The 24,293-nt window shown below is 41.4% G+C and overlaps 1 protein-coding gene across 5 annotated transcripts in view; it reads right to left on the bottom strand.

Moving 5' to 3' along the window:
• osbpl9 (oxysterol binding protein-like 9) overlaps positions 1 to 23,750 on the bottom strand; it is a 29,488-nt gene extending 5,738 nt beyond the window's left edge. Inside the window, exons 1-11 of one of the 5 annotated variants that reach the window (XM_079349817.1) lie at positions 23,540 to 23,750; positions 21,089 to 21,139; positions 18,079 to 18,157; positions 11,145 to 11,221; positions 7,291 to 7,386; positions 6,675 to 6,722; positions 5,722 to 5,751; positions 5,578 to 5,628; positions 5,010 to 5,048; positions 1,796 to 1,889; positions 883 to 987 (exon numbers count right to left, since the gene is read on the bottom strand). In XM_079349817.1, coding sequence (XP_079205943.1) covers positions 883 to 987; positions 1,796 to 1,889; positions 5,010 to 5,048; positions 5,578 to 5,628; positions 5,722 to 5,751; positions 6,675 to 6,722; positions 7,291 to 7,386; positions 11,145 to 11,221; positions 18,079 to 18,157; positions 21,089 to 21,139; positions 23,540 to 23,650 — 781 coding nt within the window. In that variant the 5' untranslated portion in view covers positions 23,651 to 23,750. Of the gene's footprint in view, positions 1 to 882; positions 988 to 1,795; positions 1,890 to 5,009; positions 5,049 to 5,577; positions 5,629 to 5,721; positions 5,752 to 6,674; positions 6,723 to 7,290; positions 7,387 to 9,602; positions 10,024 to 11,144; positions 11,222 to 18,078; positions 18,158 to 21,088; positions 21,140 to 23,201; positions 23,278 to 23,539 lie in introns of those variants that run through there. The other 4 variants (XM_079349820.1, XM_079349819.1, XM_079349818.1 and 1 more) reach the window with 4 other exon arrangements.
• Between the last annotated feature and the right edge of the window lie 543 nt (positions 23,751 to 24,293).

Genomic DNA, 24,293 nt, shown 5'->3' with positions numbered 1-24,293 from the left:
GAGAGAGAGAGAGAGGGAGAGAGAAAGTATGTCATATGCAGGATCTGTTGCAGTGTTATCCTTTTACCTTTGTGGATGTCAGCTTCATCAAATCAACATAATGTTGCTCAGCTTGAGCATTCATTTCTGCATGCAGTCCAGCAGGTTGCGTAAAGTTGCATCAATCCGTCAGTAACATATGAACGGACTCTTCTGCTGAGTGTATTGACAGTACACTCTACTTTAGTGCACAGCACAGCGTTTTTAGACTGCTGCCTCAGCACTGAAGACAAACAGGCATGTTCCTGTGCCGTGACTTGCTTTTTATTTACTTTATGTTCCTGGAAGCACCTCTCAGTGTGGAGGAAAGCACTAATAATTTATAACATCATTACTTTAACTCCTGTAGTTGAATTCTTTTTTTATTAGCTTATAAACAAAAAACACTTTGAAAAAAATGAAGACAAAATGGCATTTCAAGCTCATACTTGATTCTTTGAATCAGCAGTCGATTAATAAAGTGTTCATTCATTAAGGTTAAGAATTCAGATATAATCCAGTACACCAGAACAGTCTTAATGAAGCGTGGGGATTTTTTTGTTTTACATGATACTGTTTCAGTGGTAATGAATAAACTGTTAACCCTTAAATAAAAGCTAACTCTTTGAAATGTTTCCATGAAAACTTCTTCTAGTGATGAAGATCACATGACCCAGGTCAAGATCACAACCAAATGAGCTCTGAGTTTTTCTTTTTTTTCACACTACAAAAATGATTTTCCTTAGCTCCTTGAATTATTTTTTTCCTTTTAATTAACAGAACAATTATTCAAGTATCTTATTATCCGTCCTTGTCTTTGTCCTGATTTGGCTCATCGGCTGCATGTGTGGAATGATCTCTCACCTGTGCTGTTGGGAGTTGGGGTCTGCAGACTGCCCATCACTGTGATGACGGGACCAACAGGTAACGTGGAAGGCCGTTGGTCTGATTTACACACCTGAGAAGCGTCTTTACAAAGAAAGAAAGAGCACACAAGTCAGAAACAGAAAAACAGAAAATTAAGCTAATTCATAATAAAGCTACTCCACAGCCTGAAACTAAGAAGGATGGGAGAATATTGAGGCGCCACAGACAGTGAGGAGGATTACACAGTGAATTAAGAAACCCAAATTAGAATGGCCTACTTTGCATGGTTCATTTTCTGCAGCATTTCTAAACTGTCAAGTCACAGTCTAATGACCAAAATAGCTCAAAAAATGAAGTCAGATCTGAGCGATGGTATTACATTTAGTCAAACTATAAACATTAGGACGGAGGTCTGAATCAACACTTTATCAATAAATAATGCATCAAAAATTAAACAATCCCTAATAAATATATACAAGAACCATAATAAAGAGCTTTCAAAATGACTTTGCTGTAAAATGTCAACACCCAGGAATTTAACTTGGATTAATTTGCTTCAAAGTTCTTTTTTTTATTTTATTTTTTTACCAAAATAAGCAAAAGAACTTCATTAATGTTGACTTCCCTCTGTCTTCAATATAAAACTGAAACATAAGAATTTAACATTGTTGTTGTGCAAAGATATATAATCTTAGAGATTTGTTTAAAGTGCTTCCTGACTAAACTTCTTTATGTTTCATCTTCACCAACTCAGTTGCAGATCTGTCTGCCCGAGGAGTTCAAGTGTGACCAACAGGGGGAGCTGTTGTCAACCTCTCAGAATGATGATGTTAGCGCCCACACACCAAGCACATGGAGCCACACATTAAAAATCAATGTCAGAAATGTTCAAAAGGCAAACTTCTAGAACCTGTGGGTAGTGTGGTCTGTGTTGGCATCGTGGTGTTGTCTACAGGAGTGTCCAGAGGGGGCTGGTAGATCCCATCCACTGGGTTAATGGTGCTCTGGGGGGGAAACAAAAAAAAAAACAACAACAGCTGATGTCAACATCAAGAACAGCTCTCTTTAAGTGATATTACACAATAGTTCCAACTAAAACACACTTACGACACTGCCTGCTTAGCATATCTAAAGTGTTGTTTAACACACAGTAAACCTTTAGATTAAAAGTGCAACACAGAGTTTACACCTAGACTTGATCTATATATTGTTTATTGCCATACCAAAAAATATACCTATGTTATTTTTTGAACTTCCAGGTCGAAGTCAAGTAGCTTATTTGACCAGTCCACACCTAAAAGCAAATACAGGCACACGCCAACCACAATGAGACCGCTAACCACCATTTCCTGCATGTCATGAGCATCCATCTCATGCACGTCACAATTCAGTTGCAGTTGGGTACCAACCTCAGAGCGTGTTTTTTTTTTTATCAGCTGAATGGTTAACCTACTAAACAACAAGAACAGTGAAATCAAATATTCACCCCCCAGCCTCAAGAGATCAATGTCTCACTCCTCTGTTACCTGGAGAGTGAGAGGCTAAAGATTCCAGGTTTCCCCTCATCAAATCGATATGAAACCAACGACACCAGCAGAAACCTTACGCAATAAATAACAGCGCCTCCTGAACTCCAAGCTACCTCCCCGTCTACAGGAGCGTTAATTAACTCCACTGGGCTGCATGCTAAATGTGTGACTTGTTTTAACTCAGAGGCCGTGTCAACGTCCACCTCAGAGCAACCTGAACATCATACACAGCACACCACAACGAGCATGTGTAAAAATTAACATGATAGCTTGAGGAAATTGGGTCACTGGTACCATTGACAGAATCACCAACAGGACAGGAACGTCAACGACAACATGAGCTGGAGCAAAACTGTATCGACCTATATTCAACAACAGCTAACCTCAGGGCCCTGTTTGCACTGAAATGAGATCGAATCGATTTTATTTATAACCTATAATTGAAACTTGACCTGTTGCCTGTGATTCTTACAGCTTTTCTCTTCGCGAATGAACTGATGTGAGACTAACAGGAACAGTTACAGCGAGTCAATATATGACCAGACAAGTCTGCATGGGTGAAAACACGGGTATGAGAGAGGGCTGGAGTTGAACGAGAATAGCAAATAACAACAACAGAACTTGAATGCAGAATGTAACACTGAGTATGTCAGATGAAAGTTAAAGAAAAAGAGGGAATCTTGTTGAGTTTTTGTGACCTGGCAATTTTTAATCCATCTCTTTTTTTATTAACCAAAAGCTGGATTGGATAATGTAAGCTGAATTTGCCGCACACACGTCTATGCTGTCATTTTGATTGTTATTGTAAAGCATCTTTCTTCCGCTCCTACCTTTCTATCACCACAATACTCAATGTTTCCCTCATCTGTAAGGCGATGGTTATAGCCAGTTATAGACATTTTGGTCCGTCATTGTGGTACCAGCCTGTGGCCTTGCAAACCGAAGCTGAATCCCAAAGCAGTCAAAGGAGAGGAGTTTTTGAGATGTGCTTAGTGACGGCTTAATGTGCAGCGTCATCATCAGTATATCATTTTGTGGATTCCTATATTAATGCGGAAGATGCTCAAGATAGAGAGCAACCCTAAACCAATCACAGCACACACAGTTCAGCACTGAACCGGCTTCTGTTGTGCTCGTTGAATATGATTCCTGCACTTAGCTGTAATTCCCTCAGTGCTGCAGCACTCGACCAGATCAATCAAACGTGCTACTCTTGACGCAGGTCCACAGTGCATTTATCATTTACTCCACATTATGGTGCAAAATGGACAACGTGACTGACGTTTTTCATAACGTTCTAAGGCTGCAAATACTTCTTTAGCATAAAGCTTACGGCATATAGAAACGTGCACGCTAGATGTGTGAAGCTTATGCGGTGCTATTAATACTACGTAATGCAGTACTTAATGATTGTGAGATTAAATCAGATATAAAGGGCAGTACAGGCCGATGAGGAGTGTGCCCTCGATGAGATTCTTCTTCTGTGTTAGTCCATTACCTACAAAGTGTTTACGTCAAATTACCAACCACTTTCCAAAAGCATACATCACATTTCTAGATATTCACTTGCTCAGTTCAGATCTAAGGTGTCAGTACTATTTCGTCCTGTTTCGTTCCATCCTCACATTTCCTGAACAGCTAAATTGGTTAAACAAACTTCTTTTTACATTGTGTTTATTATGATATGTAACCAATCAAGGTTGAGTGAATATATATTACACATTTATTTATGGTCTATGTCGACAGATTGCATGGCAACGTCATTTGTCATACTGTGTGAAACAACTTGCCACACGTCAGGGAAACCTAGAAATGTGTATTGCAGGCTTCGTTGGTGTCATTTGGGGATACGACATGCAAAGCTCCTGCTGTGGTTCTTCACATAAAGATGGGACCTGCCACTCAAAGTGCTCTCCAGAAGGCTCCTATTAGTCTTCTATGGCTCAATAAGCAAGCAGTGTGTGTTAGTTGACTCTAATTATTGAGTGAAGTGCAACAGTCTCTAATATTCAGGCATGCAAATAAATACACACTCAATACATGGCACCCAATTCTGCATCTATGTGGAGCTGCAACGATTTATTTCCTACCATTGATGAATTGATTATCTCATCTTAAAACTGTTTGCAAAACAGAAATCAAGCGATTAAAAATGTCAATTTGTTTTTGTTTTTTTTAAATAATAATTTTCTGTCACTTTACAGATCCAGCGTCTCATCCATCTATTGAAAAATAATTGACAGATTAATCAACAATTGAAATAGTTGCAGCCCCACGAAATGTGCACATTTCCAAAGTTTGCAGACACACATACAGTCATTTACAACCTGATGAAGAAAATAATTATTCCCAACCGTTTATAAAAGAATGAACTCTCAGAAGACTAAAATAAACTATAATAATCTCAGGAAAGTGTCAGCAGAAAAAAGGGGGAAAAAAAGCTTGAGATAGAGTTGATTTCCAGTTTAGAGAGCATGCACTAAACAGATCTGATTTCAGTGGTTTTCTACAGAGGAGAGTAAATTAAGCAAGAAGAGAAAGTAGGCAGTTGTTTTGATTTCATTTTCTGTCATGGACGGAGAACGTCAAACTTACTATAAGTCCGTTTGCGTGTTGCTGTTCGTTACTTTGGTCCTTAAAATTTTGAAAAGACAATGTTAGACTACTTTTGTAGGGGGGTTTGAAGAATCATTTCATAAAGCATCCTGAGCATCTGTGGCATAGAGAGCAATGAGATCCTTCCCTCTCATCACATGGAGTTCAAAATATTCATCACTTTGGCCACATGCAGTAATCCTTTCATCACATGGTCAAAGACGGCCAGGATCACACTCGTATAAAGACATTTAAGTTTCCTCCAATATTTTTTTTAAAGTGCAAGACTTCTGAGTCGAACACATTCAACCTAACAACTGAATGAAATACAAACAGTAGCTACACTTCCCTTAAAGCTGAATGGAACATGTGATGAAATGATTACTGGGCAACACCCTCATCAACCACCGACCCAGATAGCAACTGTAAGCAGGGAACTACCCAAGAGACACACACAGGGCAGCACAGGACACACAGCGACGTGGTCTCACTGGAACTGTGGTAATGATGAAGTGGGAGGGACAAACTACACAGAGGTTCATCAAAAACGAACCAACATTGTGTTTACCTTGGCGATTTGCAGCAGTACAATACAGTGCTTAATGGATTCTACCATGCTCTGGAAGAAGAAGAAAGAAATAGAAATTAATTATAAGGAGATGACTCAAACAACTCAAAGACAAGAAGGGGCATGTGTGAAGTTCAGACTTACACAAGTCGTCTCTTTCAAATTTTCAATCTTCTGTAGGAAAGAAAAGGAAAAGAGGCTGTTAAATTCAGAAGTTACAAATACAAAGGTCAGAAGCAGAAGTGCTGATGCAACTGGTTTAAGAGCAAACAAAGCACAGCTGGGAGAAAACGTCATGAGGACGATGTCTAGGTGACAACAGCTGTGTTTTTCTATGGAAATTTACAAGACTATTTCTCCTACTGTCGAGATCAATTCAGAGTGACCAAAGAGCAACATTATTGGTCAGGGAATAAGTGAATCACACAGTCTCTCACTCAGAGCACCTGAAACTGAACCGTGAGCTTGGAGGGTGTGACTCAAGGTACTGAGGACTCAAACTTCCTGTTAACTGGTTTAATGGAGGGAAGGGTTTTCCAAAATGTTTTATTTATTTTTTAAATAAAAGCTGCTTAAAGTAGGATAAAACCCAAATCAATAAAGATCTTTACTGGGATATATTCTTTGTCTATTCACTGCACTTCAAATGTGACCTGTTGTGGATTTGTGTTCAACATGAATGAAGTCAAGTACTTTGTGTTTGAGAAGACATTTGAAGAAAATGCTCTGGGATATTATTATGAGGAGAGGAAATATTTAGCACTTATATCAATAATGAATACACAGTTCTCAGATCAGCTGGCCTGTTAGTTTGTTACATGGCTGAACAAAAAGTTAATCTGTACAGACGCTGTCACAGTTAATATGATATGATGTGGAACCCTTTTGTTTGAACCCATCTTTGCTGAGGAGGGTTTTTTTTCCTAATGTTGGCATAAGATTGAAAAGCGACACATTACACATCTGCACCAGCCCACAGGTATCCTCTCGGGGCCCCTGCCTGCCTCTCCCTGCTGTTAGCCTGGGCTCTAATGGCATGAAGGGCAGGCGAGCAGAGAGCAGAAACACAGGGCCGGAGCAGCACTGCTGGTACTCACTCTGCGTGATTCATCCTCTTTGCAGTCCTTGATCTTCTCATCAAACAGCTGTGAGAAACCGAGAAGAAGGCAAGAGAAAAAAGGGGAGAAGAGAGTTGATATATGTTCAGAAGGTGACTCAGATCAGATGACGTGGTTCGAAATAATGAGGTGGCGCTGTGAGTTGGTCACCAGGACACAGGGGACAGGGAGGACTACTGCAGCGTTTTCGTTAAGGTGTTTTGACTTTGACAGGATGCTGCTGTTTTTTTTTTTAAATAGGTGGTTTTCTGCTTCATCAAATTCTACCACAAAGCTTATTTATGATAACTTCTGCTTTCGAAGAGGGGAGCCGATCAGCAAGGAAAAAGAGAAGAATAAAGGAAAATGCAAGTCATGCCTTCGTATTAAATAAAAATATAGAAAAACGTAGGGCCAACTGAAATTCTTGATTTTAGCAAATGACTATCTGTTTGGATCTCCTTGAATATTACCCCTTGATTTTAGCTCAGTACTTAAGCTAGTGGCAGACGGGCCTACATTTCCTCAATCTACTCAAAGTGTACAAAAAAAATAAAAATTATATATATATATAAATGTGTGTGTGTAGAATAGGTGATGCCCCATCAAGTCCTACCTTTAACTGGTCAATCAGAATCTGTAGGTAGGCGTCAGCTTCTGCTAACTTCTTATCAAAGTCTTGAACACTGGGGACAAATCCTGTCTCAGCCTCCTGCAAATCAAACACAGCAGAATATGAGTGCAGTCCTATACCCAAACCAAACACTGAGCAAGATTTGCATATTCAAAGTAAAAACACAGCCATTAACTATTCATAATAGGAAAAAAAAAAAAAAAAAAAAAAAAAAAAAAAAAAAAGAGCCCGTCATAGTCTCCTCACAGCCAGGTAAGCTTTGTATAGGGTGACACAAAATGGGCGACAGAAACATCAACAGTGCAGGAGAATCTTCCAGCAGTGTACTGTACTGGGAGAGATGTGAATACAATTGTTTGACGGCTAGCCGACATGAAAGGCCTGCAGGTTCTGTCTGTCTGTCTGTCTGTCTGTCTGTCTGACTGTGGATTTCAGGATTAAACAAAACTGAATCAAGCGACTTGAGTCTGGAGAAAATTGAGTCACTGTTAAATCTGCAGGTATGTCAATGGTTTTTTTTTGGTGCACTTAAATTCATTGTTTGTTAATTAGCTCACTGACTAGCCACATCAGGATCAGAAATGCAGACTTCATACAGAAGGAAACTCAAGCACATGACATAACGCCATGATGTGTCTCATTGTAAAATGTCCATTAGAAGGTAATTACCACAGGACTGGAAGGATAGACTGGAAGCATCTGTCTCTATTTGACTGAACTCACCAAAACCGAGAACAACTCAGTGTCACAGTTTGAATGTGACACAACCAGAAACAGGAGACGGGTGCAGATAAATGTCCAGACAGACAAGAACTCCCAAATACAAAACAAATACAGTAATCATAATGTGAAGCCCGTCTACATCGAGGAAACTCAACACATCACAAATTACTCCTCTCAGTTAAGCCAGATGAACATTAGGATGACCACCACAGGATTTAACACAGCCTGAAAGATCACAGAGCGACACCTCCAAACAGAGGGAAAGCATAGGGAGCAGTTCATCTGAAAACATCTGTAAGAATCAAAGTGGATCAAGCTCTAATCAAACCGTTTTGGGGGATTTCGCTGCTTTGGATTTGCTGCGTCTCATGCTGTGTCCTCCTGAGTCTGTGGAAGCTTTTCTGCCCGATACAGAAGCCCTCACAGGAATGTGAAGAAAAGCCATTAAACAGCAACAAACATACTACCTTTATAGAGAACAAAGTCTGAGTGAGCAAGGCAGTCTGCAGTTAACCTGGCCAAACTTCCTGAAGAGGATCAAAGGTTCTTCCAACAGAGGCACGAGCACGGGATATAGCTGGCCAGGTGAGGGCCTGAGCTAAAATCCAACAAAACACTCAAAGTGCACGTCCATGTCCTGTGTCAGTGTGAGCAAACCTCCCTGTGTGTAATGCCTACTCACGTTACACTGGACAAACATCATTCTGGATGAACACGGGGAAAAAAGATGACAACAAAACCTGAAGAAGAGTTAATGTTATTAAGGATCGTGGACTCATAGTACAGTTATGAGATCCACACTCTGGTTCAAGTGGTGATGAACTTATTGACCTCACTATTCTTATACAACAGCATTTACAAAACAACACAAACACCTTTTAACAAACGGAGTACAACACCCAAACAGATCTGTGCAATACCACTATAAAAGTCTTGATGACAAAGTTAGACACTTTTCTAAATATTTACGCCATGACGTTATGCTCCTCTTCGTCTCGTTCAGGTTATTCTTCACGTTTGATCTCACAGGAAACTGAAGCTGACATCTCAAGAACTAAACAGGGCTGACAAATAAGACGGAGCCCTGATGACGACCTCGTGAACTTGGTGGCTGGTGATTTGTCAACACACTTACTTCAGACAAAAGTTTGGAAACGGTAAGTCAGAAGAGGGTGTTGGTTCAGAAGCCAGCATGTCACACTTCTCCTCACATCGTCTGTGCTTCCCAAAAACCTCCGCACCTTCTCTCGCGCTCCGTCCCGCAGACCGTGTGTCCCTGTGTGTGTGTGTGTGTCACTGTGACATTGTGAGAATATTTAACGGCCTGCAAAGTCTGACACAGAAACGCCCACAAACTCAACCCACCGCCCGAGACTCTACAAACATCACTGCCCTCTCACCCCCCTTCCCCTGTTTCTATTTGTCTTTCCACGCAGCGTGTCCCACTTTAAAATGCTGCTGCCCCAGCAGCGCACTGCAGCCGTATAAGTTCTCCTTGCTGTGGTGCAGTGGCGTTTGTTTGTGTGTGTGTGTGTGTGTGTGTGAGAAAGAGATTTTGAGTGTTTACTTACAGGGTGCCTCGCTCCAATGGACATGCTGCGTTACACCTTGTATATCTCTCCCATCAGGCCATGTAGCCTGACACAAGACCGTTTTATCCTGCTCTCTCCGTCTTTATCTCCTCAAAGACACAAACTAACGGCTTTAGTCAAGTTTGGCTTCCTCCTCCCTCCTCCCATTCACACACACACTGAAAACTATCTCCTCCGCTTAGTTGCTACAGCAGTGGGACAATATAAACTCCAGCAGCCTCCAGTCTGTGAGTTAGCTGAGCAGCCAGTGTGGCTACAGTATATCCTTCGGCAGCAGCTGAGCGTTTGGTATGAAAGCAGACCGAGGCTGAGATAATCCAAGACCCTCCCCTGGCAGGAAAGGCACACTTCCTCTCACGCAGGCAGAAGAGAAAACACACAAAGCAGCAGCAAGTCCTCACAGGGACACACATTAACAGCCACTCTGATTGGCTGAGGCTGCAGAGGCAGATGTTCGGTTGATCAAGCAAGCAGGTTTCGGATTTGTCACTGCCGGGTCACATGATGTTACGACAGCAGGGCGCTAACACTGCAAGAGTGAGTGTGTGTGTGTGTGTGTGTGCAGGCAGACGTAGCACGTCACAAGGATTTGCCACAGGGGCGAGGGAGGGAGGGAGGGAGGGAGGGAGGGAGTCAGGAAGAAGGTGGGAGGGAGAGAGAGCATAGCAGAATGTTGGTCATGAGGTTGAAAAAAGGGGGAGGAGAAGAGTGGAAGGAACTGGACGTGGAGGATAGGAGGGTGGAAAGGAGGACGGTTCACTTTACGGGTTGAGAGCAGGAAATAAGGTTGGCTAGGAAGAAAACAACTGGAGGGCAGGACGAGCACAAACAAAACAGACAGAGAGTCTAAAATACTCGAAGAAAGGTAGAAATTAAAAGACTGTCAAGAAGTCAGCAGTAAACCAATGAGATCGCTGTTTGTCTAAAATAATTTCCCTGGTTCTGACACCAGTCCAAAAAAGCCACATGTTGCCATAACATCCTCAATTTATGTTGGTGCGATTGTCACTGTTATTTCTGTTTATGCTGCAAACTACTCTTCACTGACTCGACTGTTCCGATGTGTAAAAACAAGCTGAGAATATAAACAGAGAAGAAGACCTGAGAAACGAGGTCCTGGCACTGTTAGTCCTTGCATTGTGTTGTGGTGTCGTGAAGCACGTGATGCACTTTGTTTTGCAACACGAGGTGCGATAAAGATCCAGAAATGAAAGCTTTGATGCACCTCGCCACGCTTCACTGTTTTCCAAAATAGCTCCGCTGTCCACTTCCAGACGTTATCTCCACCAGTGAGCGGCTCAGGTATGAGAAACACCAGCATGTTTACTTAAGACAGCAGAAAGTAAACAGTGAAACGCCATGTATCTTGACCCCCCCCCCCCCCCCCCCCCCTCCAAAAAAAAGCCCTACAGCACAACGACTTTTTTTTTCCTTTGTCCCTTAAAAAAGATTGGAGACACAGATGTGGACACACACACACTCACAAACAGACATACAAACATAAAGTGCCTGGTTACATACTCTGAGTTGGAGGGTGTGACGGAGGATAGTTCCCTCTAAGGCGTGGATCCACTTCTCCCGCTCGTCTGCATCTCGGGCTGAGGGCAGAAATACAAACAAACACACCCTGTAAGCCATGGGGTTTTTTTTCCTTTCATGCAGACACCATCAGTAGCCGTGACACTCTCGTTACACACTAAATGGCAGCAAGACACAACACTGAGATGACATGAGCACCAGGGACACAGTGATGGATGCTGGGTATTCTACCGGACATTATTTGTTAAAAATGTCTTTATTCTGCGTTAAGCTTAAATACCATCGTCATAAATTCAACTTCAAAAACATGACAACCACAGAGTAGACCTTTTGAGAAATCAGTGAGGACAATAATGTGCTTTACAGCTGAAGCAGACGGACCCAGAAGCACAGAGGAGACAATCGAATCAGATATTAAAGAGCCAGGATCAGATGCAGGATAACTTGTCGAGTGAAAATGAAGTAACTCAAAGTAAAAGGTGTTTCAGGCGTCTTACAGCAGAGGCTTTTCATGCATTGGGAGGGATATGCTTTTTACAAATACAGACCAAACTCAAACATACAGTATGTGTTAAATACGAAATTACAGTCAGATAATAGCTAATTAGCTACAGCTAATCTTAGCATTCAGACAGGGAGAGAAGTGAATGTTCAGTAACGTCGAGGTGGAGTCAGTTGCAGACTGACAGTTGTCTGGCAAAGTGGATGAAAACACAAGAGCAGAAAATGCCTAAAAAGTTCTGTTAAAACTCGGTCAGTGTCTCCTGATTTTAGCTTTGTGTAAGACAAACACGAGTGTTGTCTTACAGCTTATTACCAGAGAGACAGATTGGTAAAAATGTCAAATAATAGGAATATGACTTTTGGGCAAGTCTGAGAGCTGGTAAAATGAAGCCGCCATTTAGCACTACTACAGCCCCAAATCAACTTCAAACAGGTTATCTTTACATGAAATACAAGAGTGTAACACAGGGCTGTTTTAATAAATACAAAAGTAGTATTGAACTGTATTACCTTATCCTAAAATGAAAGCTAAAGGTCGATGATGTATGCCACTCGATAAAAAACTGATCTCTCTATCTATAAAGTAAAACCCATATAATACACTACATTGCTTAAATCAAATCTAACTGTTACTCTGCCTTAATCATGTCCAATGAATGAAACACCAAAACCCTGTTCTCACTGCTCAATACAACTTTCCAGTCACCAAACTCCCTACCTCAACTCAACTGACACCTGTAAATCTCTAATGTTGTGTTTTTAATCATTATCTCTTATCTCCCTCGCTCAGTTCATACAGCTGAAAACCTTCAAATCTCAGCCCTCCCCAGTCACTCCAGGTGGGCCCCAGGGATCTATCCTGGGGCCCCAGGGATCTGTCCTGGGGCCCCTTCTCTTCATCACCTACCTCCTCCCGTGTGCAGTATCTTTCATAAATTAAATCTACTTTTCCACTGCTTCCCTCCCGGGTGACCTCCAGCTCGACCCGTCCAGTAAACCAAACTCCATGCTTCCAGCCTCCTCTCTGACCTCCTGTTCATCCAGACTCCAACCCCCTCTGTAACAGACCACCTACTCACTTTAAACTATAATTACACCCACTCTCCTACATTTAATTGATTCTACTGGATGCAGATTTTATCCATTGTTGTTTCTCTAAATGTGTCCTGAAAGGCCCTTCTAAATAACATTTATTATTATTACAATAAAATAATACTTTAACTGATTTTTACATGTGTCACGTGATCAGCGAATAGGCCTTACTAACTGCATATAGCAGATCTTCATTAGAGTAATACTAACACTGCTGACATTTTCTGTTCTGTTTGAACATGAAAACAAGTCTTCAGCCTCGTGTCCATGGACCCATGTCTGATAGGGATCAAGCCAAACATAAAAGAATACCAGAAGAAGTCATACTGGATCCATATTTTATTTGATTGAATATTTTTTATGAAAGTGAAGAGTTAAAAGAAGTGTGTGTGTGGGGATGCAGCACTGATTCCTTTGTCTTGAAAATGTAGTTTTTGGTAACAGTGTGTGAAAAGGGTGCTGTGCAATGCTGCACCCTAAGAGCAAAGACAGAGAACAAACAGACTGTGACATTGACATTAAACAGTGAGCCAACACACAGACTGACACACACATACGTTTCTAAATGCCAATGGCACAAATACACACGGACAGGCCTGGTCAGGATGCAGCGTGTATACAAGTCCCACATGTTTTCATAGATGTTTTACAGAAAGGTGCTAACATTTAAAAGGATGCAGAAAGAGCTCTTTTATGTCTGCTTAACTGTGCACATGGGCCTCAGTCAAAAAAGAAAAACTTGATAAGATGTGTGCCTTCCACTATATGGTGTGCAAGAGTCATTTTTCATAGAGCCGGTAACAAGACAGGAGAGCAGATGAACGGCTGTGCTAGCACAGAGGCTGAGCAGCGCGACGGCAGAAAAGCTTTTAAAGACATTAAAAGGCAGAAGAGGATCAGGCCAATCCACTCAGACAGCGCCCCACTGCCCTCTCACTTTCCCCTCAGCCAAACAGACTCTCCAGAGGAACAGATTACTGCGGCTCATATTATTTAGCTCTATTCATGACTTGGGAGAGTAAGACCAAAACAAATACTGGAAATGTATAAACCAAGCTGCAAAGTTCCATCTTCGGCCCGAGCTGCAGCTCACCAGTAAAGCATGATTTAAATGCACAGGTTCAAGCTTCAGGTAGACGCAGGCTCAACACATCTGTAACGTTGACCTGTGTTCGCCAGTTGGCCAAATCACATGAGGCAACGCACCACAAGCCATGACAGTGGCTGGCAGGTCATCTCACAGATAGCTCCTTTGTTTAGCTCCAGAGTTACATATTTGAACAAACAGTGAGTTATCTGACCCTTTGAGAGGTTGGAAAGGAGGAGGAGGAGGTCGGGCCAAATCGAAAGGGAAAGGACACCAGACGATCTGCATGGGTACAATGTACAGCTCTGTAACTCCAGTGAAGTACAGCAGGTACGAGTGTGTGTTAGTAAGCCAGTGATGCTCAGACTTTATCATAAGGAGTCAAAACGGAACAAAATGCTCTTTAAGGGTTAAACATATGGACGCATGTTTGTGTGGACTGCTCTAATAGGAGATTGGAATAAAGATTATTTCCTGGATTTTTTTTTGATTTTTTTATGTGCTGTCAAAGCACCTTTAAGTCCCATTCAGGAAACACTCTGAGGAGGTACTTTACTTTCAGCCTGTAAGGTTGCATCACAGCCTCTGCTGCTAAATACAGTCCAAACACAGGAAGCAGACAGGCCCTAACTAAAGCATATCACTGTGATCTCCAGGCTCTCAGAGGAACAAGCACTAAAGAGAAGGAAAGGCACCTCACACCAATAAACACACACACACACACACACACACAACCTTGAAAGTACAATGACACACTCGTATACAAAATATTTAAAGGGGATCTTTTTACACCAAAGAGAAGCTGAGGTATGATCGAAGTCATACATTCCAAAAAAAAAAAAAAAAAACATTAGGAGGCAATCATAGACGCACCTTTGTATTGAGAGCTCTGACACGTCTATGTGATTTGACTTGTTGTAAAGCACTTTGGTTCGCCGAAAGGATTGTTGTAAAGGGCTGTATAAATAAAGCACATCTACATTTATGTTCTGGAGAGTCTCACTGGATTGCAGTGATCCATTTGCTTCTCTTCTATACATTTTGGAGGAAAACAAAACTCTGCCGGAAGTCTTTGTCAAATTATTTGTGTAGGACGTTTGTCAACGTGCCTTTAAATTCAGCTGTGTTTTAAAACCTTTTTTTTTTTTGGCATTTGTAAACAAAGTTAATACTGACACGTTCCCCTCACAGATGAAGTGGCCAACTTCCATGTGAAATATAGTATTATTAATAGACTTTATTGTTGGATTAATGTTCTTCTTTTGTAGTTTTATGAGCGTAAGGCTTAAATCCATGTGAAAAGTGTATTTTAAGGAAGAACCTGGAAGCATTTTGATTTTGAAAAGGAAGTAACTGATCATTTAGCAGCCTGTCACGTTTTACAACATCCATATTAGTAAGTAAATAAATCAAATATCTTTCAACAAACACGACAGGGAGATGCACCATGAACTTCTGCTGAACAGCAGAGCAAGTTTGGGTGTTAAGCAACAGCCGGCTGCTGCATCACTTGAGATCATCACAGACGACACAAACGTGCTACTCTCTACATCCTGACGAACAGAAAACACGTTCTGCCCCAATAGCTCTGGTACTGCATATGAAACCAAGAGACCCCCCCCCCCTCCCCTCCCTCCCATGCGTGTGACTGTGTACACATTTGCAACGTGTTCCTCTTTGAAATGCTCAGTGGCCCCTCCCCACGAAGCTGGTCCTTCTTCCTCCAAAAGGCCTCTGTGAATTATTCATCCCTCCCCGCTTCCGTCTCCTCCGCTCTGTCGTGTGAGGAAAAGCTGATGAAATATTTGAGTACAACAATGAGTGAGGTGGGATATTAAAACAAGGATGAGGACAGACAGGCAGGTGATGTCCAGGTGATGTAGGACCACTGGGACGGTATGCATAGAGTCTCTCATCCTAGCCTGATGCTATGGGCAGTCAGGATGGCCTGACAGAGAGGAAGTAGATTGATATCTACTGTAGAAAGAGGAGGGGGGGGGGGGAAAGGGCTCTCAGGCAACTCTGATGCACCGCCGGGGGAAAGGGTCTGATAAATAATGGATGCTTCTCTAAATAGAAAAGACTGTAGAGAGCTAGCTCAGTGGCTGCGTCTGAACTATAACTCTCAAACTGTGAGTTCTTGGAAAAGTCCAAAATGATGAACCAACACATTAGAAACACGTTTATACACTATATACATACAAAGAAATCCTTGGAGACCAACTGATCACACGCTGGTGGTCGCGGGATCGTTTTACAACCTAAGAGAAATCTCCTCCTGCTCAACATCCTGTGCATCCTTTCAAATCCGAGCTAACAGCTGCTTAGTCCATCCTGCGTTCAGCACACATTACGGGATTATTTTCTGACCATTCCTCCAGTGAACGTGAAACATGAGACGGTAACGAGATCCATCAGGGAACCTTGAGAGTAGATGTGCCTCAGGAGAAAAAAACCCCCGATGTTTTGCTCATAAGCACGTACGCAAAAAAACACCAAAAAGAAAATAAAGATACCAAGGGTGACATGTTGCCCCAAAAAACTCCTGAAAGGAAATACTACAGAACATTTAGCTAAAACAAAAAAGTTTTGCTCATGATAGGGCAGGATGTTAAGAACTAATATAATGTATTTATATTAATTTATGAAATAGGATGTATTGCAATATGTTGGGTATTTATGTTGTTGTGTAATGCAAGTTCATACTCCCTTTCATAAATGATCACATGAATGAGTATTTCTGAATGTTGCTCTTAATTTGACAAATTTGAGCCGAGTATAATTTTGGACTCGTGGTATCATGAAGAACAGAACATGTCAAACTGACAGCTGCTCTAATCGATGCACTTTAAGCACATCCAGGCACCGCCGCAGATCTCAAGGATTAAGCGTGGTACAGAAAGTCCAGGGATAAATCAGGGCCGGGACAAACGAGCTCTTTTTAAGTGACAAACGGGACAAAAACCAGTAACAACAAACATCACTTGACAAATAGCACACCTCCTTTGAACAACATGCGACACTGCATTTCCCTCCTTAACATTTCCTCTAAGCCGACAGACTTTATTCTGAACTGTCCTTGAACCATAATAACAAACACATATATATATAAACGAGCGCTTCAGAACAAACTGCTCCACCCTGACAGCACATCCCAGAAGGCAAACAAACAAACGCCTCGTCGCCATCCTTCTCTGCCCAGGACTGGCATGCATGCGGACCATGAGACGTGCACGGTTTTTCGCCTTACCCTTGCGTTTGTAGAACCACAGCATACAGCTTCGGAACACAGACATGGGAGAGGGCATGGAGGAGGTGTGAGGGGCACGGAGCCCATGGACTGTGGCTGGTGACCCTCAAGAAAAGGAGGTGAACGGAGGATGTGCAAGTGGCGGAGGGTAAAGGGGGAACTGAGGGTTGACGTGGGGTGGATACAGATGGACAAATGGAACAAGAACGATGAAGGACAGGTAGAGGAGGTAAGTTAAAGACCTGGTGGTGTGATAGAGTAAAAAACTGGACGGGGCAGCTCCCTGTCAAAAAAGAGGGAAGAGTTGGCAGAGCGGGAGGGGGGGGCGATGCAGCCAATCCTGTCCCTATGAAGTGAATGGTTGTAGAAAAGTGAGCAGCAGCAGCAGCAGCAGCAGTAGCTGCAGCGGTGATGTAGCGAAGGTCGAAGAAGCGGCAGAGACCTGAGCTCAGCTTCCAGCTCAGCAGTATTCCCTCATTATTCCCAGAGGCTCAACTGCAGCGACTCACAAGCAGCAAACCTTCTCCTCAGCCCCAGGCAGGCTGAATTGTGGACTTACGGGAAAGAAAAAAATAAATAAAATAAAAATCTTTCTTGCTCTTTCTGTCGCAGATGAATCTGTGTAGCTTACAGAGGAGCAAAGCTTATTAAAGTAAAAAAAAACCAAAAAAACCCCCTGTCAATCCCACTTCACAGAGCTCTGCAGGAACAGAGAAAAAGCTCTGATGCTAGCCACCGGCTCTAACATTGTGAGGATGTGCATGTGCTCGTGGTATTAGAGGAGACCGATCCAAGTCTTTAAAAGGTGGGGAGGGGAAGAGGGGCGAGAGAGAAAGAGTCTGAGGGGGAGAGAGAGAGAGAGAGAGAGAAAGAGAGAGGGAGAGAGAGAGAGCGAATGGACAGTAGGATTGGATCACAGAGAAAGACAGCCGGGGTTAAAGAGGGTGAATGAAGAGGACGACGTTCGAAGCGTCCCGTCTTACCTTGGAAATGAAAAGTCTTCTGGTCCACAGTGATGGTGAATGTGCTGTCGTCCTCGTCATCGATGCCGATCACAGCTCCCTGAGCAAAAGGAGAGAGGGGGACACGTCATACTCCACTTTCCATTTCTATCCTCATGCCTGCCACATGTTCCTACTCTCTCTCTCTCTCCCTCTTTTTGTCAGTTTTCCATCTTAGTGCGACACTCTCTCCCCTCCACAAGCTCCATCCCTTCTTACCTTGTTGTGTTCATTTCACACAATCAATCTGTGTTTCTCTCTCATACACCGAGAAGAGCCTTTTGGAACATGGGATTGCTAAAGGGAGGGGAGAGGAGGAGGAGGAGGTGGGATTTGGGAGAGAGGAGGAGGAGAGAGAGGCAGTGAAGGGTGGAGAGAAAAAGGCACAAGGGACCTGCAGCTCGCAGCAAACGGGAGAAAGACGACCGCAGAAAAACAGCCTACTGGCTAGCTGGGGCATTAGCTCCTAGCAACAGAAACAGGGCGTGTGACTCACAACAAACCTGCAAGTTAAAAAAAAACAACAACTACAGGAGCTGCATGAAATATGTCACACTGCAACATCCTAGAACAAGAAATTTGAATAGATATACCACCTTTAATGAAAAATACTCTCAGTGAGCTTGAACTATTAAAAATGTCACAAAAGAGATCTGATTGGCTGAGCCCCTTCACACTTTAAACCATCCTCTTATTTTCTAGAAAAGATATTTTTTTAGTAAGTAGCAGAGATGAATATTTTACCCAGAGTCAAACACTTGGCATCGGATTTGATCTGCAGTCTCACATGGCCCCCAAAAATACATTCTTTCAAAAGTTTCTTTTCTTAAAATCAGGAATAAACTCCTCATGTTACTGTTGTATTTTGTGCACAAGCTCTTGAAATGAAAATGTCCCAAAAGGAAAGTGATAAACACCATCGTGAATATCAAAACAGCTCTACAGCTGCAACAGGATCTGATTTGAGCTCATTGTTTGACTTATTAGAAATCACTGTGCTCATGTGCATCTGTCCACATCTCCTTCTGCTACAGGATAAAGATTATTCCCACTGAATTATTGATATAGTGATAGCATCCAGTGAAGAAGAGTGAGCTCAAAGCCAGCCTTGATCATGACAGGTTGAAACCAGTCAGCATCTTTAACGCTGATATAGCTCTGAGCTGGCTTTGCTCCGCCGAAGACTTTCTGAAGAAGGTAATTGCTTTGTGCTGACCAGAAAGTACGGACTCAAAAAAAAAAAAAAAAAAAAGTTCAGCCTTTCTTTCACACAGTCACCAAAACAAACAGCTCATGCACTAGGTTCATTCTTCTTCACAGATCTGGTGTTTTACTTTGGGACATAGGGAGCAGGTATTGCACTGCAGGGCTGGATAACATGACAGGTGACTGAGGTTAGTGCCACGCTAATAAGCAGAACAAGACGAGGCATGTCGTGTTCAGCAGGAGCACAGAGAGCAGACTGTGGGAAACTGTTTGATGTGGAACTGAAACTTTCAGCAGAGAGATTTACTAAAAATTCAGACAGTGTTTGATAGAAGCAGATTGTCTTTAACATCATGAACAGACTTCTTTTTTTTTAAAACATTTTATTGTTTAACTATTATTTTTTATTTAAAAATGTAGAGCGTGTTTAGAGATATAGCGATATATTATATCAAACGTGTCGATTCCATCATACCAAAGAGACTTCTCCCCGTATTTATCGGAGTGTAAAAAACAAAACTACATCATTTCAATAAAGTTATTAAGAATGAAATAATAATTCAACGGCTCTTAAATTGAAGAAACGTCCTTGGTTGAGATTCGGTTCCAGCTTCCTGCTTTATTGTTTACAGACTGATATCACGATGCATGGTTTCACATTGTTCCACCTCTAACACATGACTACGTGTCCACATTTGTCACCGGATCCTCTTTCAGAGAGTTTCACCTCCTCCCTTTCGTGAGACACATTCCCAGGACTCTCTGCTGCACCTTTTGACCTCACACAGTAGTGATGGTGTAAAAATACATTTTCACCACATCGAATATGAGAAATAACAGGAAAACTTACTCTACCAATTTTCCATTTCATGAATTAAATGAGTGCCGCATGCGTCACTAAAAGGGGGGGGGGGGGGGGGGGGGGGGGGAACGACAATAAAGCAACCACCGGATGAGACACCCAACCAATAACAACAGAACCTAATCAGCAACAGAAGCCAAACAAAAACCTGATTAATACCAGAACCCAAACACGCAGGTAACCAGACAACTCGGTCGAGACCAAGAAGAAAGAGGATGAAAGCAATTAAAAGAGAGAAAAAAACTAAAAGGGGCAAGAAGCTGTAACAAGAGATGTGAGAAATATTCATGAAGATTAAAAGGGAGATCACAATTATCAGTGGGAGGTATTAGCTATACATATTATACACAACAAACACATATGATGCATTAACTAGATCATCGAAAGAATAAAAGCAATAGAAGCAGTTTAATTGAGCTGGACAGCTGAAAGGCCCCATCCCACTTAGACTCTTTGAACTTGGCCAAACAAGCAGTTAAGATCTGAAAAGATTTTTAGGAGACATAGGTGTTGTTTCTGTCGAAACAAATGTGTGGTTTGAACATCCTATAAGCATGAGGAATCATGTATTTCTGTCTTTGTAAGAAGAGAAGCACCATGACATGAGTGCAGCTGCTGCCATCTAGAGGTCACTCATCACCACTGAAAACGCTGGAAGAGCCTTCACTTTGAGAGCTTTGAAAAGGAGAGGTGAACAAGGCAGCAGGAAAACATGAAATCTTACAAACTGGCCCTTTAGGATTCACATGTGATGATCACTTTACAATGCTGTATAGGAAACCACATCAGCTGTATACACGTGGAGAAAGCCAACGTACGCTGGATGTTTTTGACTGCACTCTGGACGAAAATACCTTGAACACATTCTTGAGATTTAAAAAAAAGAAAAGAAAAAAATAGCAGTGTCAACAGTTATGATCTTACCCTGAGTCGCACACAGCCTCTTCTGGATCCTCTCATCATCTTGTCCTTTGACTGGAAATAAACAACAAACATCAGAGTATTAGTATACAGTATTAGTATGTCAGGTCAGGTCTGGTGGAGGGATTTAAACATGTTTAGCTATATGAGTGGATGCATATTTCAACATATTACCCTGATAAAAAAAAAAAAAGCAGCATGACTTTTTTTTTTTTTTTTTAGGCCTTTTAGGCTCATGTTACTGTGCTGTGACTGGGAGAATACCATCTGAAATCAGTGTTCGTAACAGCTTTGAGCTTAAAACGAGGACAAGTTAAAAGTGCCTTGAGATGTTTGTGATTAGTATTTAATCATAAAAGTTCGAAGTGTTTGTCACTTTGAAGCGATTGTGCCAGCCCTAAATTAAAGTGTACACAAGAACAACTGCATATAAAGTAACAGTCAGGTCGTCCTGTAGGATGTTGTCTATTTTTATCGACAGGCAATTTGACCCAACTGGAGCCAGTGCGTCTCTGCCCTGTGTTTTGGACTTGAATGCAGCGGTGCTTTCATCAACAATATAAAAAACAGAGGAGGAGGGGCCTGAATATGGCTGGGTAATTAATCCAAACAGACATTCATTATCTCTAATCGATGTAATCTTGCCCATGACGATTATTTTCAGGGCAGTCACATGACAAGCAACGCTATGATTTCAGTTGGAAATATTCGATGAATAACCACAAAATATCAGATATTCACTCTTTCATTAGAAACAATATCCCAGCTTTAAGGGTTGAGCATATTTACAGTAGAGAGCATGTCAGTAAACTATGAGGGCACAAAATGAATCATTCAATGATTGTAATCGAGGTAAAATGTTCAATTAATCTTAATATTGATTTGAGCCCTAAGTCTGAAGTCATACAGTACTACTTGCACAGAACCAAAATACTTTCATTACCTAATCACGTGTGCTCCATGATAGATCCTTATAAAGTCAAACTGAGAATGACTCTTCTCATACATTAGGACCATTAAACCAACAATTTCATATGGCTCGTTAGCCGACTGAGTACTTTCTGTCTACAAAATGTCAGACTAAAGAATTCATATTTTCAGGATACAGGGGGAAATCTTACACAAGTCCTTTAAATCTGGGATCTGAAGGAGGGAGTAAAAACGCCAAGGAAGGTTCAAATGGTTCTTCCATCTTATTGTGAATTGTTTGTATTACTGAATTTAAAATGTTCTATTTAAATATTTCTTTCTTTCCTCCATCATGATGTCTTGTCTGAAGCATTTTGAATTGCTTTGTTGTTGAAATGTGCTATACAATTAAAACTTGCCTTGTCTCATTAGTAATATTTTAAATACAATGTGCTATATCGTATTGGGTTTTTTTTTTTTTGTTTGGTTTTACAAACACTGCTGCCAATCCTTACATTTGTGACAATGAAACAAGCAGATGGTTGGATAAATTACTCAATTGTACAATTTACAATTTTAATTTTAATTTAATAAATAATCATTGGTAGATTATTTGATCCATTTGAAAGATAAATACTAATCTCTTGGCTCCTCTAAATTTCTATAAATGTTCTCTTTACTTTTTCTCTGCAGCCATTAATTTTTATCTGATGTTTTAACATCTGATATGAAAGACAAACTGTGTTGGTGTTTATATCTGAAGCCCATGTTTGAAATGTTAATGTGTGATGCCTGGCTCATCAGGTATTTTTGGGTTCTTCCTTTTATTTTGAAGCTTCAAATCTGGAAATCTCTAGCATGTGAAAAAAAAGTTACAAAAGAAAAATGTTTGTGACACCTACAGTATTTATTGTGCGCTCATCAGGTTTAACATGAAATCATCTTCAGACTTACGAAATTCAGTTCACGTTTTTAATGGCCTTAAATAAGTTTCTTTTCTACCAATAAGTCTGACAGCTTATTTTCTGGTTCTCTCTCGATATTGTCTAAATTAATTACTGAGAGTAAAGTGAATTTATTATCACTGAATCTATTTAAATTAACTCTCAGCACTTCTGTCTCCTGCGGTGTCTGAGCTATTTCTGCTAGCAAACCTAGCAGTGTCAGACTAATATTAAACAAGCATGCACACATTTCTTGTCAGCACCTTTCATAAACCATAGTCCCTCTCACCAGATCTTTTCATAACATCGTTTCAGCGAGCCTGCTAATTTATCAAGATTTAGCTTCGCCAGCTAGCTGTTAACATTAGCGGAAGTGTAGACACAACACTGTCATTTAATTCGTCAGTTGGTATTCATGGTGAGTTTCTATTGGCCAACGTCAGGGTCTGTCATCACAGAGACCCGCCTTGTTAGTGCCAGCTGAGACTCCTAACTCCTGACAAACACATCAAGGCCTTTATGCCACTTTGGTCTAAAAAAACAGCGTCCTCTTCCTTTAACGGACCATTTCAACATTTACAAACTGCAGACATGAACGCACCGTGTAGTACGAGAGTAGACCGGCATTGTAGTCCAACACGAACCAGCGGTACTGCCAACCTTTCATAACGTTGGTCCACTTGCTGAGCGGCCCCTCCATGATGGACGCCATCTTTACAATCCGCTCCGGTTGGGGAGGAGTCGGATAAGAGGAGCGTCACGAGGAGGAGGATGATGATGTTCCCCATAATCAGGGACGCAATGAGTCAAACATTAGAAGTATTCAAATACTTTGTGTCTAGGTGTAACAATGCTTCACCTATCAAACTCTATACAGTGTGTCATGGCAGTGTTATTACCATTATTATCATTAATATATATACTATCTATCTATCTATCTATCTATCTATCTATCTATCTATCTATCTATCTATCATCCATCCGTTAAATTATAATTACTTATTTGCATTCCAGAAACAGTTTTCATGGTTGAATGTCTGACTTCTCAATGAAGCCCTGTAAGTCGGCTCAAATGTGGATAAAAAGGGGGAATTCAGTTTAAAAGTGGGGTCATATACCAACAAGTCAATGAGCCCGAGCATAGTTAAAAGCTGTGCAGAGACTATTTGACCAAGAAAAAGGAATCTGGAGTACTGGAGCTGATGGACTGGCCAAGTCAAAGTCTAGATTTGAATCCTTGAACAAATTTGGGATTTAATAGATTCAAAGATTGATCGCACAAATGTTACAGTTATAACAAGTGTGTGGGAACAGCAATAAACTATTTCGAACTCCATAACAAAAGAGACGAAAAG

Source organism: Symphodus melops, assembly GCF_947650265.1.
Source record: "Symphodus melops genome assembly, chromosome: 8".
Classification (NCBI taxonomy): domain Eukaryota; kingdom Metazoa; phylum Chordata; class Actinopteri; order Labriformes; family Labridae; genus Symphodus; species Symphodus melops.
Note: the sequence above shows the minus strand (reverse complement) of the source record. Positions and strands in the feature narration are given on the sequence as shown.